Source organism: Pelmatolapia mariae, linkage group LG17 (genome assembly GCF_036321145.2).
Source record: "Pelmatolapia mariae isolate MD_Pm_ZW linkage group LG17, Pm_UMD_F_2, whole genome shotgun sequence".
NCBI classification, from domain to species: Eukaryota; Metazoa; Chordata; class Actinopteri; order Cichliformes; family Cichlidae; genus Pelmatolapia; species Pelmatolapia mariae.
Genome location: NC_086242.1, coordinates 19,326,275 through 19,343,544, shown reverse-complemented (window position 1 = coordinate 19,343,544; position 17,270 = coordinate 19,326,275). Strand labels below are relative to the sequence as shown.

Here is a 17,270-nt window from a genome sequence, read left to right as displayed (position 1 = left end):
GGCTTCGAAATGCACAGTAGGGTCATATTGTGATATCACTGCTATAGAAACATCTTGCAAGAAAACTGTGCCAGCTCAAGGTGAAAAAAGTCACTTGTTTCCCGACTTGAGGTGACACCCCCCCCCCCCCCCCCCCCCAAAAAAAAACAAAAAACAAAACAAAAAACAAAAAACCATGGTCATGGAGGGCTCTACGCAGCTGGTTAAAAGAGCTAGCTAGAACAGATAAAACATCCCATGTACTAAATATTTTTCACTTTTTTTACACGACAATATTTTTTCAGGGTTAAGTGAAGCAGCAGACTGAGGTGTGAGAGGTGGATGAGAGCGAGGCTGCAGCCTTATTTTCAATAATGCTCTTCTTCTAGAATAATTACCTGATTTAGATGTTACGCAACCCCAGGCTTTAGTGGAGTTTGGTTAATCAGTGTAGGTGTGAATGGTTCCGCCTCTGTGTGTTTGACCTGCTACAGATTGGTGACCTGTCCTGTTCTAAAGCATGTTTTACCTTCACGATCTTGAATGAAATGATCTAAATTGGTAAATTGAATAAAACCTCTAAACTTAATCTTAAATATTTATTCTGTTGATTTTTTTTGCATAAATTATTGCAACTTTTCTTGATATCATTTTTTCTTACAGACAGTATGTAATGCTAACTACAGACAACAAAGTTTGGTTAGTAAATGTTTAAAAAACCAAACCAAACACGACTAAATTACACCTCCTGTTCGATGTTTCCACAAGGAAACACCGAACCGGATCTGATGGATTATTGTGGACAGAACTGCCCTGCTCACAGGGGAGAAATCTTCTCTTTTTCACTTTATATTTTCCACATCATTTAGTGCATGTGGCCTAACTCATAATTAGAGCACTTCCCAGCCAATGAAGGCAGTGATATATTGATCTTGCTAGCTAAACTTTCTAATGAGATCCAAACTTTGTGCAGGAGTGGGGAAAAAAAACAAAAAGATCTTTACCATGTGCCGGAGCAGGCCGTGCAGCTTTGCACAAACACGATTAAACTTCCAAAGCTGCTGCTTGGCCACAATAACTCTGAAGCTCAGTGAAATCAAATAAAGCCGAGGTTGTTCGTCAGCTCGCTTATGAATATTTATGAGGCTCGCGTTTTAATGAACGCTGCAGACATTTTATAAACATGAGCCTGAGAGACAGTGTTTAGCTGAGAGTTCCTGGAGTGATACCTCATAGAAGTCCTTCTTCTCCTCCTTTATTTTGGGTATATCGAGCAGCAGACACCACACCTCCCCTCGGAGCTGCAGGGGGATTCCCTTGTAGATCCTCCTGAGCAGCTGGAAGGAAACGAACAGCAGGAGGTCATTGTTAGCAACCTTCAAAAAGGAACTTTAACCTCAGACAATCACTCCACATTTAGGCCATCAGAAGGGCCGTGCAAGGTTTAGTCCAACAAAACATTAAATGTGAAGATAGGATGAATGTGGTAGTTCTTTCTTTTCCTCTGCATATTCAGCACAAGGCGATAAGCTCACAAAACCTCATCTGTGACTTTAACAGGTGTCACCGTGCTCTTAGGATCATGGCCTCAATCTCTTGTGAAGCACTTCAGCTGCAGATCTCTGGTTAAAAATATTAGTTTAATAAAGTGTGAAGTCTTGTTCTGGGAGCCTTTCATATTCACTTTAATTTCTGGATTATTGAAACTCACTTTTCATCTCCTCTGCCTTCACTTAGTCCAGAAGTCACCCTCATAGATCTCAACAGTGAGGTTCAGGCTATAATGATAGCACTCATGTTCTGATTAGGAGGCATAATACTGTAAAATCCACAGTAGACTTACTGTGAGCTCGATTATATGTAACTGGTATGTGAACCACAAATCTGTTTGATGTCAAACTTGTTATAACAACAACAAAAAACAAATACAAGAACTGCTCTACCCACAATCCTAAAATGAAACAGCGTCCCTGATTGGTGGAGATTGCGGTTACCATGGAAACCTTTAAGCACAAAGCTTTAGAAACATTGAGAGTGACAATCACAGCCAGGAACAAAGTGCTGTAGCATACTGACACACACCCCACAAAAACCTGTCAAATAAACTATTATCCAACACTGACAGCAAAAAGGATTCAGTTCAATGATTGTGCAAAGTCTTTGCAATGCATTATGGGATGAGTAGTTTCTTCACTGTTAAAACTAATAATGTAACGTCTTGTACTTTTGACTTTTTGTGTTTTTTTTTTATCCAATTAAAATCTTTTTATGGTCCTGACTCAGCCTGTAGCTGGATGGTTTTGTTTCAATGTTAGTTCATATCAGCATTTTCTAAAACATCAATAGAGTACATACAGAGGAAATTCACTTCCATTAAATTATGGTGATTTGAAGGATCTAATTAGCTTTTTTCTTTACTTTCATCTTAAGTTATTTTTAGTTTATGTAACTATATTGCTAAATGTAACTATGGCAACACATTTTCTTTGTACTTTTATGTTGACAATGTTGTTTTAATCCTCGTTTTTAAAGGTCTAGTTTGTTTAATACCTAGTCTGTTTTTATTGATGTTTTTCTTGTTTTTAGCTTTAGTAAAAAAAAAAAAAAAAGCCTTTTAACTGTCCGTGCTCTTAGCTAAGCTGGCTCATTTTGAATTGTCTGCTATCTCACAGCTGGCTACAGAGGAATAGCTGGACTGTAAACACACCAAGAAGAACGTCTGAAATGATCCATCCACAATTAATACTTTGCTGTGTGTGGCAGGATTAAGTTTTAAAAGTCCGCTTAATTAAAAGCTTCAGAGGAAGAGGGCTATACTCTTTTTGGGCGCTATTAAAAAGACGAGAGTCTCGTTCAGAACAGGAGACGCCTGGACCCGGTACATGTGCTAGCCTGTTGCTCGGATGAGTGAAAGAGGTCATTAAGCCACTGACACTCCACCAACACGACCAAACTAAGTAAAATTCCACATTTCTCTGACTTTGAATGTTATTGGGAACGTTTTAAATAATGCAAATACACCAAACAAGGAAATGTTCCGTATTATAACTTAAACAGGAAGTTGCGCTGCATAAACTAGTGATTTAAACAAACACACGGACAGGAAACACCAAGTTGCATGGCCGTAGCTGCAGTCCACTGACATGTAACTGGGGTATCTGGCAGCTGCCAAAAATTACACAGAATACAGAAACCTTCCCTCATCTTGTCAAAGCTGTCAGACAAACACAAACAGTGCGTGCCTGAATGTACGCTGCACCCTCCCTGAGAGAAAGCAAAGGGCTTTGGAAGGTGAACCACGACCATCTGGCTGGATGCACTCGGAGACTGCGGGCAGTGAGAAGTCTAGATAGAATAGACTGCTATGCATGCAGAACAGTCCAGAGTAATCCACTGTCGACAAAGAGATGGAAAATCAGTCAGACTCCGGCTGAGGGAGATTAAGTCTTAAAAGGCAAACTGCTGGAACAGCAAAGCTAATCGCAGCAGTGAATTCTCCGTCTCCACCTATTAAAACCCAGCCAGCCGGAACGGTTTTACAGCAGATATGGGAGGAAGTGTGCGTGTGCACAGGTGACTGACAGCAGAGGCAAACGGAGAGGATGGTAGAGTGTTAAGAGGCAGCACCACAAACATCCGAAGACCAATCGCAGCACCTCAGTGTTCGGTGCTTCCCAAAATGAGCCAATCCCCAGAGACGCAACTTTACAGCGCGTTTCCTCTCGCACGCCCACACTGATGACTTGTGTCTATCTGCCATGTTGCAGTCAGGTTGTGTGTTTAACCTCTTCGTATTTTTCTAATATTGTAGTTTTATCTTAAATTGACAAATGCATATTTATGATTGGTCAGATGCTGACTTAGATGCTGATGCTGAGGGAAGGAACCCCGTCCCTCTCCTGAGGGCGGCTCTTCCGAAAATAAAAGCTGTGCTGGAAGCTGATTGGGAAAAAAAAAACATCAATAGTTAAACTTCTAGTGAGGGCTAAAACATTTAACTTGTTTTAGTCTACACAGATCTCAAATAATTAACCCAAAGCATTCTGCAGAGTAAAAAATATTGCAGTAAAAATGTTTATTTACATTTTATTTCTGAATCTGAACCTGTTTTTGTTGCTTTACAAGAAACAGACGCAAGCAGAGGGAGTCGGGTCTGATTTACATGTGCGAGGACGAGCTGAGAGTTAATCAGGAGCCATAAATCAGACCCCATCTGTAACCTCGCGTCACATGAGTGTGATGCACTGATGTGTGTGTGTGCGCAGCTGGTGTGTTTTCACATTTAAAGGGCTGAATAGTGTGTGTGTGTGTGTGTGTGTGTGTGTAAGATCTGAGAATTAATGACATTTAGTTGGGTGTGTGTGAAGTGTCCAAAGCCTCCACTCCATCAGCCTCCTACCCACCACACTTGGGACTCGCTTGTTTCTAGTGCAACAGCCTTGTAATTAGGCTCTGATGAGCGAGTCAATGAGCGCATCTGTTACACTAATCATCCTCCGAGCACGAGTGTGTCTGTGTGCCTACATGTGTGTCAACATTTACATTGAATGTGTGCTGTTCACGCTTTGGTTTGCATTTATCTTCTGCACAGACAGAGCTCGCTGTGCGCATGGATTTAAAATATGGAAGGAAAACATTGGGGCTGCTTAAAAATAAGACCTTAATTGGTATTAAAATGTCTTAAAATCCTCCCTTTAAAGTTTTAAAAATGTCAAATCTCTCACATTGTACCCTGACTCTGAATCTTCACACTTTTACCTGCATTACATTTAGTTATGACTGATTTAGTTTTGGTTAATGTAAAGCTGGACTTGAGCCTCCTTACACTAAACAAGTTCTTCCGGCAGAGTTAAAAAAATGCTGATGTTGAGATAAATTAAGAACAAAATTCTATTTCTCTTTTTGCTACAACTACAAATAATGAGCTGCACATTATTGTGGCTTCAATTTATGGATCTGTGCTGGCAGTGTTTTTCCCTCTGAAGCTAAAGAGATCATTGCTGCAGAGTACAGCCTGCAGCAGTGACGGCCTGTATCAAAAACTGGTGTTTCTTCTCCAAGTTGTCAAAAATGTGTCGTTTGACACGGACGCCTTAACCCAGCTGGTTATGATAACAGTAAAACAGGTCTCATCACAGAGTGACAGAGTTTGTATGAGATTAGCAGTTGGATTGGGATGGTGTGGGATCTGTTGTGGTGGAGAGCTGAGCATAACAGTAAAGCCCTCGATTTACTGGTCAGACTACGTTCGCACCCTCACTTGTGGTCACGAGCTCTGAGTAGTGACTGAAAGACTGAGATTCAAAGAATGGTTGGGCTCTTCCTTAGATATAGGGTGAGCAGCTCGGTTATTCGTGAGGGACTTGGAGTAGAGCTGCTTCCCCTCCACATTAAAAGGATTCAGTTTAGGTGGCTCAGGCATCTGAATAGGATGCATCCTGGACACGGCATTTCCTTGGAGAGGCATTTCGGGCATGTCATGCCAGGAGGAGGCCTGGGGCAGAGTCAGGACTCGCTGAAAAGATTATATCTCTCGCCTGTTTGGGAAACACTTGTTGCCATCCCAGATGAGCAAGAGGTGGCTGACGTGAAGGAAGTCTGTGCTGCCTCCACGATCCAAGCCCAGATAAGCGGTAGAAAAATGATAACTATATGGTCTCAGCACACAAAAGAACACTTTTAAGTGCACTCATGTGTAACTTTTAAATGTGCAGGGTTAATGTTGTGAAGAGGCATACTTTAACCACCATCATTAACTATGTAGGTTTTGGTGTCTAAACCTAGGAAGTTAGCGAAAGCAAGGGCGAAACACCACTGGCAACCTCCAAATGAAGAATTTATTGCTCTTTAAATGTCTTGATGCATGCTCAATCATCCAGGTAAGGAATCCCAAAAAGTTGATGCTGTTCATCTGGATGTCCAGATGAACAGCATCAACCTTTTTGGGATTCCTCTAGTCTAATATAAAATAATAATAATAATGATAATAATAATAATAAATCAGATTTGTATAGCGCCTTTCAAAAGACCCAAGGTCAAACAAAAGTCAAAGGCTTCTGTGACTAACTGGTTTTTAACTGTTCTTGAATATGTGTCACCGGCTGCAAATGTAGACTGAAAAATGCAGAATTTGATGCCCTCTGATGAGAATGCATTGCTTGTGCTATGTACCGCACTACAGCAGCCTGGATAGCAGTGAGCCTTTCAAGACTTGATGGCCATGACAGAAACTGATAATGTTTTTTACAACACATTTGCCAAACATTTTAAATTTTAATACTGCTTTAAAAGGTGTAATATGAGGCGGGCTCTATTTTAAAGTACAATCAAAATGGGCCTGCCAGCACCAGTGTGTGCAAAGAAATTTTATACCTAAAAATCCTGTTGGCAGTTTGAAATATATCAAATTTAATTAGCATGGATCCACCTCAGAGGCTGTTTGCCTTCCTGTTTAATTGGCTTCACATTTAACACCGGCTCCTTGATGGAGCCTCACTTTGTCTGGACCCACACCTCAGTGACTGCTGTTGGATATTAATAAAGTCTCCCAGCTGCCAAACAAAGCCATCATATTAGCTGTTTTACAATTCCTCATCATATTCCCAAACACAACCACAAACATCCTCAAGATTCCACTTCCACCACAGCTTTTCTGAAGAACACCACTTCCTGTGGTGACCAAGCAGTTACTGTGAAGTACTGGACTGGGGCACAGCTATAGTCTTAGAAGCCAAGATTTCAGAACTGTACAAGCTTTCATTTGCTGCGGTATAATTACTATAATGCTAAACACGATAACCGTAAGGAGGATTGGTCTTGTGTGGCTGGTGGGGGTGGCTCAAGGGGGGCTTATGACTGTCTTACATCTGCTCTCATACTTTCAAACTGCGGGCTAAATGTTCTCACAGCAGTTGGCAAGTATGGAAACAAAATAAGAGGTATATTGAGCGTGACCCGTTTCCTCGCCGAGCTGACGGCACGCTGCTGACTGACAAAGGCAAAAGAAATATCCCTGAAGCTGAGATGAAGAAAGAAAGGGTGGAAGAGGGAGGCGGAGGAGGCGATGTAGAGTGATGTGATGGATCGAGCTAAATGTTCTCTCTGTGTCCTTGGCTGTAACTCGACTTGAAAATGGCTTTGAAATAAAAGGGAGGCAAAACTAAAAAAGAAGCAGAAGGAGAGTAAAAAAAGGAGCCTAAGAGCGCTCTTAGTGCCAGCAGTGAGCGCATTTCAAAGGCTCAACACACCTCACTAATCCCTGCTGAATTCAAGCATACAAATGAAGCGCTGCGGGGAACACCACACAACAACCTGGACCTTAGAAGGCACCAATGAAGACAGCCATAGCTGATACCTGCCCCCCTCTAGCTGTCCTCCAAAGACATTCAGCTCCTCTGTATCAGCCGGACTGCAGCAGAGGGCAGAAGTGGACTTACATTAGCTCTGGAAGGTAAATGCTGGAATGCGGCTCAGATATTTAAGGGTGGATTTGATGTGTGTTACTTTATCATTCCTGGTCATTTTGAAGCTGCACAGAAGACTGTTTTTATATTTAAAGATGAAATGACCGAGCGCAGTAAAGCAGCCTGTTGGTTTCTAATGTGGAAAACTCTGGACCTTGCTGTATTAAAGAGGACATATTATGTTTACTTTTATTTTCTACAAATATACAGTTACAATGGTGAATGTTTATGTTAAATAAAGCAATTTTTTTCATTCTGATCAGAAAACTCACAAAAACCTTTTACACCGACCATAAATTATCTAAAAAGAACGCAGATTTTCAGAAGGAGGTTTTACTGAATTCCTCTCACCATATGTTGGCCAAAAAGTTCTCTTAGAAATATTAAAAGAACAAACTTGACTTCAATTAGAACGGGGTTCAAGATCTTTCCGGGAAAGTCAGTGTAACACATGGACGCAGCCATTCTCGTTGGCTTCAGACGTCTGTAGTGCTCCACAAAGACAAATTCCCAGTGCACAAACCTGTGAATGCTCCTCATCTACTCAGAGAAGTTTGGACTCTTCAACTGTGAACCCCTGAAACTGCTTGGTTACAGCCAACAATGAAGTTCAGGTCAGTTTGAAACCTAAGCTGGTGTTTGCCATTTGGACAAGTCGAAGATGAAATCGCAAAGTAAGAGTTTAGAAGGAGCTTTCTTTGGTAGGGTCTAAAAACAGCTGCACTGGAAGCCGTCTGAACTAGCGATGTTCCCGACTAGTCTATAACTAAGAAACAGATAATCTGTCTAAACAAAGGCATTCTTCAATATGAGCACAACTCGCCCCGAAGGGCTTTATTAACAATACGGTGAAATCAGCCTGCATTTATGACAACATGGCGATATCTGACCTTTGACCTATGACCTTGAAGAATTACATACTAAAATGCTGTATTTTACAATCTTTGGAGCAGAACTGGCTGAAATCTTTGGCTTCTATAGGCTATAAAAACTTGAGATTTCTAGATTTTCACATTTGGTCTGACTTTGAACTTGACGTTGACCCGATTTTCACCAAAATTAAATCAGCCCAAGCTTTTCTTGCTACCATGACACAAATTTGAACAAGAACAATTGGGGATCCATTAAAATGTAAAATGGTCAGACGAACAATAGTGATGACTGGTCGTCTACTAGACGAGCCGTACACGTCCCTAGTTTTGATGTGCTGAAGAAGATGACTTTAACCGACAGACAAATTTAAATCAGGATTTAATTTTATTTATTTACTCATTCATATTTTTTTAAATGGAACAGTTGCCAGAACTTTTTGATCATGTCACATATGACTGATTTAACTTTGCAGGTTTTAAATCCAGCCTCAGATGCTTCAATAGAAGCCTTCAGCCCATCGACTGCAGCTCAGTGTTTGTGCAGATGTAGCAGAGGGTGAACGCCTGCCAATCATCTCTTGCGACACCGTCTAGCGGCTGGCGAATGGACTGCCCCCGCGGATACACGCACTACTATTAAAGCAGCTATTAATAGCAAAGTAACAATCCCAGAAGCCACATTGAGCTCATGTTCTACACATGTCAGGCTAGAACTGCATCAATTAAGGCCAATTTATGGTCTTTGCATCTGTGTTCAGGACAGATGTGGACAGCAGGGTGCCACGCGCTCCTGCTCATAATGAAATCATTGCTGTTAAAAGGAGAATCACCTTCTCACTGTTCTTGTATTTATCCCAGTTCTTCAGCATCTTCAGCCATTTGGTGGTCCTCTCCACCTCTGTGTGTTTTTGCTGCAGAAACAAGAATGAAAACATTAATAAGTTCCCCCTGCAGCTGCACTCGGGTCTACTGGGAACCACAGGGAGAAGAGAACAACATGCAGGTCATTATTTTGTATGTTCAAAGGCGTTTGGAGCTGTTCAGATGCTCTAATTAAAGCCTTCTGCAGATGCCGGTTTTTCTTGTTCAACTTTTGCACATTTCATGAACACAAGCATTCGTGAACGAACCAGTTTTTACATCAAAACAAAGCATATTTATCATTTAAAATCAGAATTTCAGTAAGTTTTGTTCTCACAGCTTTGGGATTAGAAATTGGGCTTTTACTATCCCAAATAAGTCACTTGTTTGTTTAAGCATTTTATTCATTTCATTTTGATAAATTTGTTTTTCTCCAGTATGGCATTTTGAAATTAAAAACTAAATTTTTCCCTGTAGTCGCATAGAAAACTGCTTTCTATTTGACTGTACGTCCAACACCTCAGAGTATCCTTATGTAACAAAGAACATGAGGATACTCTGAGGCGTTGGACGTGACTAGAAAGAGTTTCTATTTTTAGGCAAACACTAAAGGAACAAATATACAGTATATACAATATACTGAAACAGCTGACAGGGACTACATGTTAACTGCGTCTGGTGTGAGCAGAGGAACTGATTTTAAAGAATAAAAAAACCCAAGGCTGGTACACTCCTTTGTTTTCTTGAACAACACTGAGGATGAAGGATGAAGATTATTGCTCTGGTTTAGTGGTGTGCTGAGTGGGAATTTTTCAGAGACTGAGGAATCTTTTTGGAAGCTAGCTTTGTTTTAATTGTTGGTTAAATTATGGATGGATGGAGTTTCCTTCCCCTTGAACCTGCAGACAGTTGACATGCTAAAGTAAAAAGCTGCATGTGGCCCCTGTAGTGAGGGGCTCTGATTTTTTTCTTGCCATGGGTTGGATCCTCTCATTTCAGCCTATTAACATTTCCAGGTTGTTAATTAATGAAGTTCTACCAAAGCTGCTGGCATTGTTAAAAGAAAAGGTGCCCAATGGCATTACCAACACAGTTTTTATCACTCCAAACTCGTCATTTTGTTGTATTTTATGCCAAACCAAAATCTTCTCTAGTGGGATGTAAACCAGAGTCTACTGGCAGTCAAACCAAAAAAGTTCCCCTCCAAATTCCCCTCCTAACGCAGACTGTACGTTTCTAAATTCGGCATATTCCTGGAAATTAATTTACTCCTCATTTAAATGTTAGGAAAAAATCTAATGTCTAAAAGGCAGAAAAATTGAGTCTAGTCTAATGGCAATACAAATAATGTGTGTTTAGGAGCTATATGAAACCACTGATCACAATCTAGGGATTTGAAACTATGGTTAAATGAATGACGCAGCCGGGCAGCTGTAGGTCTTGCAGGCTTGCGTCCACACGCCTGTGCAGAATGCAGTTACGCATCGTTCTGCTTAAGCGCTTTTACAGCAGTTTGCTCTGACACAGCAGACGAATGCATGAATCATGCAGCTTGAATTCTGCCTCACTTGTTAACCGAGAGAGGACGGCCCGGCCGTCTGTCGGGGTCACATCCAAACATCTTTGAACCAACAGGTAACTGCTCATCTACACTAAGATACAAATAATAAGTCGAGTCACTGCGCTAATCTGGGACTCTTGTCTCTTGGGTATCTGCAGGTAGCATTTCATGAATTACACAACACTGTTTGTAATCTTTGACCCATGTCAACCAGTTGAACACCAACTGGGAGATTCTGGTTGATCAAGCAGCTTTCTCTACACCCAACACCAAATGTGGGAATATCTTTTGGAAGAATAATGTTCATCCGTCAGGTCGAATTCAACAGACTTTGAGATCATTGCCAAGGTGGCCCAGCACCTTACTAACCCATGTGTAGGCTTCCCATTTCTATTAGGATCGACCCAGATCTTTCTTTTTTTTTTTACCTCTGGGACAGTCACGCAACACTAAACAAGAACTACAACAAAGGGTTTCCTGTGTCCTGTGCTTCAATCTCAAACCAAACCGGTCTATCTTATTACATTCTCAGGGTTTTCCTAAAGCAGGGGAAGTGGAAGCAGGAACGTGAAATGTAATTTTCTGATTTCCGTAGCTGAGAAGGAGCTCTTTTTTTATTACAAAAATGCCCCAAAGCTGCACAGATGGATTTGTTTAAAAACAACGATGATAAAGAGAAGCAACACCTCTCACCTTTTCCTCCACCGAGTCGTAGGATGGAAGTTCATTCTCACTAAAGAAAGGAGAGTAAAGCGGAAGAAATTAGTAAGGAAAACAGCTGGAGGAATGAGATCTTGAGTCTCTTAACCTCTAAGTTTTTAGTTATAAATCATAGTTGATACATTTTCCTTCCAGAAAATACTTTTTTTAAGAGTTCATCTCACTCCCTGACTGTTATCAGAAGGAGGGAACATCACATATGTCAGTGGTCACACAAACAGGAAGTAACAGATTGGACATTCCTTAATCTTGTGTCTGTTTATCAGAAGTTAGTCACTGGAGAATAATCTGGTTTCAGCTCCTGTTGAAACCACTCTTACCATGCCTCGACCCCTTGGTCACTTCTGCTCAGACTCTGGTTTTGAGTTATGCAGGAGCTTCCAGTTCAGCCGTATATCTGCTTTACTTTGTGAGGAAAGGATGACACCTCGCCCATCGTTGCCTCAATTTGGTTTACATTGTAAGATAAGGACCCGACAATAATACAGAAAAATCCCCAACAATCACACAATCCCCTATGAGCGAGCACTTGGCGACAGTGGGAAGGAAAAAATGTATGAACCAATATCTACTAAAACCTTTACTTTTAAACCAGCCTTAACCCAGTATTAACCAGGACAACTATTTATCATTTCTACATGGTACAGACTAATAGCCCTGTATGGTGGCTTCCATTCTAAACATGTCTTTTAGAGATCTAACCAATGCAGAACAGTTAGTGGCTGAAAACGTTACAGCTAGCGACTGTTAGCAATAGCTTCTATAGTCAGACTAACACTTAATTAAGAACAAGAATACCCAGCTGCTGTTGTAAATTAAAAAAAAAAAGACAAGCTACATAAGATTAAACCTAATGCTATGCTTCTCTAGCTAGTTTACCAGATGCAATTTCCTTGATGTCTGGACCCGTAGCCAACTATTTTGGTTCTTTCATCAAATATTATCTAACCTTTGAAATCATTTAAAAAATCCGCCACATTTGCTGTATTGTTTATAGAAATGGCAGTCCACTAAATCACGACCCATAGGTTGTGTAAACAGTTCATTACAGCCCATAGTAACATTTCATCATGACATGGTTCATAGTAGTTATTTACAGAGCAAACGATGAGGTGAGATGAGAAGTCTGATGAGGCCAAGGTAGATGGATATGCTCACAAATCACAGACTTAAACAGTCTGCTGCTTGCTTCCTGCTTTAATGCGATAGTTAGCTTATTTTTTTTTAAAACCATGACTACATAACATCTACACATACAGTTCGTGCTTCAGATTGACTCTGAACATGACACCAGCATTTATACTTTACTGAAGTCACCCAACTTTTGGAAAAAGAGCCTTGGGAGAGACGGAAACTTCACATCTAGTCTTGTTCTGGTGGTTCTGCCCACACAGATTCTCTAACCTTAAAACTACTCAGAGGTCACGCTGTTTTCTCCACCGCCAACTGTCTGCCCAATTCAAAACACCATCCATGGTCTTCGTTTTCTCCTGCCCAGTCAGTGACCTTGACCTCAACATACTCCTGTCCTGGTCTTAACCAATCGTATAACCCCGAGGTTTCTTTACTCCAGCACCCTCCTCCTACTATCTCTCGTTGGATCGTACCACTCTATCCTCACACTGATGCTCTGTGATTGTGGCCAACCAAGCTGTTTCCTGCCTGCATGTGCCAGCCTATATATAAAACACTCTAGCACAGTGGTGTTTAAGAGCCTCACAGCCTCTGACCAGCCCGGCTCAAGCCACAGACACACTCATCTCTCAGCAACACCCGTCTGGACAGCTGCTGCTCGCTTTCTTTCTCCCTTCAGCGTGGTAGACTGGGCTTTGAAGTTTACTAATGTAGTTATTAGGCCTGATTATAGGCTGTATGTGTGCGAGAGCTTACTGGACGAAGCCAAAGCGGTCGACAACTTTGTACAAGCGGAAGTTACTGTCCTCCCAGGGGTCCACGGGGGCGTCTTTTCCCTGGAACAAAGAAGAGAGAAAGGGGAAAAAATTCAGACTGGTGAATTTCTGCCTTTCTAAATTGGCCATCGAAAATCAAGATGACCTTTGACCTTGTGAGGATGCCCCGTTTCTGAGGATTTTGTGATTCTTTATAGAAAAAACAATAAATTAGTTAATCTGCAAAGTAACTGGTATCCTAGTTTGTTTGACTGATGCCTGCTGTTCAGTGAAAGAAACTGAACACTGGCTTCTGATGGAGCTCCAAATTACATGCCACCCACGTTCTTCAGGGGGAGAGGATAGTGTTTTGATTGGCTGCTAGATTACATGTGGGGGCTTCGACTCTGGCGCCCTTGAGAAAGTGCGTCGGTGTGAGTGTGTGTTTGTGTGTGACCAGCGATTAACAGGTGTGAAATGAACAGCCAGACGCCCACCTGCGTCACCATCTGACTCGAGGCGTCCTAAAAACCACTCGACCGTCAGTGAAATAGGAAACCCAGAGGCAGTGTGTGTGAGGAAGTGTTACAAAGAGAATATCAGAGAGACAATGTGTGAGAGAAATGAGTGATGGAAGCACAAAAGGTCAGAAAATAAAGGTACAAATGTCTGAAATGTTGGATATTTCGTTGATTTGAGGCGGGATGAAGCGGCCTCTGTTGATCTGCACACAAGCTTCCTTCTTCCGAACAATCTCTTTGAAACTGTTAAAGCTGTTTTACATTCACAGTGAGATAAAGGATTGGCTCAGCTAAATACATCATTCATCTCAGCTTAGCAAATCTTAGCGATGACCTCAAATCCAGGAGAACTACGACCATAAATACTAAACAGTACGCTAGTCCCTACTGATGCTGAGAAAACTTTCTTCCAAGTTTGCTTCAGCTTCATGTATGTATGAAGGACCAACTTTTTTTCTGATTTCACTACATACATTCTAGTTCTGATCCGGCTTTTACTCAATTTTATCACAAAATCTGAATCATACACACTGATCAGGGATAACATTATGACCACCTGCCTAATATTAACCCATCGAGGCATGGACTCCAAAAGACCCCTGAAGGTGTGGCCTGGGATCTGACAGCACATCCCACAGATGCTCGACTGGATTGAGAACTGGGCAGTCTGGAGGCAAAGTCAAAACTTTAAACTCATTGTTGTGCTCCTCGAACCATTCCTGCTGAAAGAGGTCACAGCCATCAGGGAGTACCGGTCCATGAAACGGTGTTCATGGTCTGCAAAAGTGCTCAGGTTGGTGGTATGTGTCAAAGTAACATCCACATGGTGGGAAACCTGCTTCTAACAGCAACTTTGAGGACTAAGTTTAGTTCCTTACAAATATATCCCACCCGCTAACAGGTGCCTCGATGAAGGGATAATCAGTGTTAGTCACTTCACCTGTCACTGACCATAATGTTAAGACCAATAAACCAAGTAGGATTCAAGGAGGAGGAGCTAAAACAGCTTGCTTTGGACAATGGCTGAGCTGAGGAAAAGAATCTCCAGCATAAGATAAACAAGGATTATTTTGGACTGTGAATCATGCAAAGCTTCTCTACTAGAGTCCAACAAGAAAGGAGTGCTTTTATGGGAAATATCTACCATACAAACTTAAACACCTGACTTTAGTCAGACATTTCAGCCTAAAGTGATTTTCTTTTGAAGAGCTGAGTGAAAAGTAGAGCTCTTTCTGTGCTTCTGTGCTGTTCAGCAAGCAAGCGCCCAGCAATGTGAAAGACAAAAAAAGTAATAAACATTATGTTTGCTTCCAGCTTCATTTTACTGAGTCTACATGTTAAATATGTTTGTTGTTAAAAATCTAGAGGCCAAAACTTATTTCAGGAGGGGAGTATGTAAACCCATTTTTTGAGCTGTCAGCTGCTCAAATGACAGGAAAACTGAATCAGCAAAGTTGGTTTATTATTTTAACCAAGTTGGCCTTTTGGCTCTACAAACTATTTTCAATAAAATGCAAAATATATATGTATAAATATATATATATATATATATGTATATATATATATATATATTGTTATGAATAAAGCATTTTTCTGCAGCAAAATAAGGTTAAAGAACCATTTCACCGTCAGCTTACACTTCTGCTACCTGTGTGCAAATTACAGGACATGTACCTCTGCTGTTTGTCAGTACAACAGTCTACGTTTCCTAAGCTTCTGATTGTCACAGAACTCTATTATAGATCTCTATTGTCATGCCCCTCTCTCTTATGTCTCTGCTGTTAAAGCCTGTTGGAGGTTGCCAAATGCTTTGCGAAGCCCTGAGAAGGCTGTGAGTGGTTAACAGGTCGGCCTGACATCCAGATGTCGAGGTTAAATATTTCAAAACTCGTCTCCTCCCTCTGCTCCCACCCAGTTTTTGCACCGCTCCCTCAGCACAAACAGAAACTCACCCTTGAAATAGATAAGTCAAACATTGAGGAGCGCCTCAGGGGAATCAGAAGATCTCTGTGTGTCGTTCTCCCCCCTCGCTCTGCGAGTATCCACAGAGTCGCAAACTCCACATCATCATCATTTCTGTGTCAGTTTCAGGGTGAAATTAAATCAGGCTCGTCATTTCACCTCTGACCGTTCAGCTGCGTGCCTGTTCTGAGGTGTATTTCACACCTTTGCCGTCTCATTTATATCTCCTTGTGAGAACTTGACTTACTTTCTCAAACAGTTTGCATAAAATTCATGCTCCAGAGAACACAACTGTTAAATTTAAAAAAAAAAAGGGAAATATTGAGAGTTTTCTGTCATTAAACTTATATGTTTACGGAAAAAAATAAATAAATTTTAAGACATTTTATTAGCATCTGGCTGATTGGATTGCTGGGCACTGATTTCATAAATATCAAACCAGGGAAGGACTTTAATGCCAATTATCTATCCATCCACCCTCTCCCCAGTGTGCCCTGGGTGTGTCCCTGCAGCATCCTCCCAATGGGACATGCCCAAAACACCTCAGCCTGCTCTTTTCGAGATCAACCTAGCTCTGAATCCCTTCCAAATCCGAGCCCCTCACCCACAATCTTGTTCTTAGCAAACACCGAAAATTATTAGTGAAGCTTGAGAGTCACACAGATTTTTCTTGAACAAAACTGAAATGTTGTGAGTGAAGATTTCAAAACTTATGAGAAAAATGGGAAAAAACTGGAGTTTTGCAGCCACCCAACATAAAAAATTGGCTCCATACTTCTGCAATCAGCAGCAGCAGTCAGGCCTGAGCGGATGTGTCATTTGGAAACAAAACCAGTCACTTCTGCACATTCCACAAAGACAAAAGTCATATTTAATAACCACAAATGTACACCGGGTGACGTGAGACGGCGAGTGTTTGTGGCCAGTGTGATAACAGACTCTATTAAACTCCTCCCATCCCCAACAGTGACAATGACACTGATTTAGCTCCGATTGTGCCTCATTCTGCCTCACACACACACACACACACACACACACACACACACACACACACACACACACACACACACACACACACACACACACACCTCCATCATCTCCACTCTCCATGGTCTCTTCACTCTTAATGAGGCAGCCTTATTATGCAGCCTGCTGGACTAAATTAAAAAGGCTAATTTACAAACCGAGCATGGTGGGCTGGTCCAACTGATAGCGCCGTGCTTGGTAGCAGAGGTGTCACTCAGGAAGGGAGCGCGTACATACAGTCCAACCACAAGAGAATTGAGGATTTTGAGTAAAAACAACATTTCTTCAGCGATATTTAACATACTTCCATACTGATTGATAAAAGTCAGACATGTTTCTGCACATTGTTAGATAATATGCTGCAGCGCATGTTTTTTTTTAAGTCTCTGTGAAAAAACAAGCAGCATGGGGACATA

General features: G+C 41.4%; 1 protein-coding gene across 3 annotated transcripts in view; it reads right to left on the bottom strand.

Annotated features, from left to right (window-relative positions):
* Window positions 1-17,270, bottom strand: part of usp6nl (USP6 N-terminal like) — a 93,369-nt gene that overhangs the window by 11,639 nt on the left and 64,460 nt on the right. For all 3 annotated transcript variants that reach the window (XM_063501069.1, XM_063501065.1, XM_063501066.1), the window contains 4 exons: window positions 13,347-13,426; window positions 11,430-11,469; window positions 9,145-9,225; window positions 1,209-1,316 (listed from right to left, as the gene is read on the bottom strand). In XM_063501069.1, the coding sequence (XP_063357139.1) occupies window positions 1,209-1,316; window positions 9,145-9,225; window positions 11,430-11,469; window positions 13,347-13,426 (309 nt within the window). The remainder of the gene's footprint in view (window positions 1-1,208; window positions 1,317-9,144; window positions 9,226-11,429; window positions 11,470-13,346; window positions 13,427-17,270) is intronic.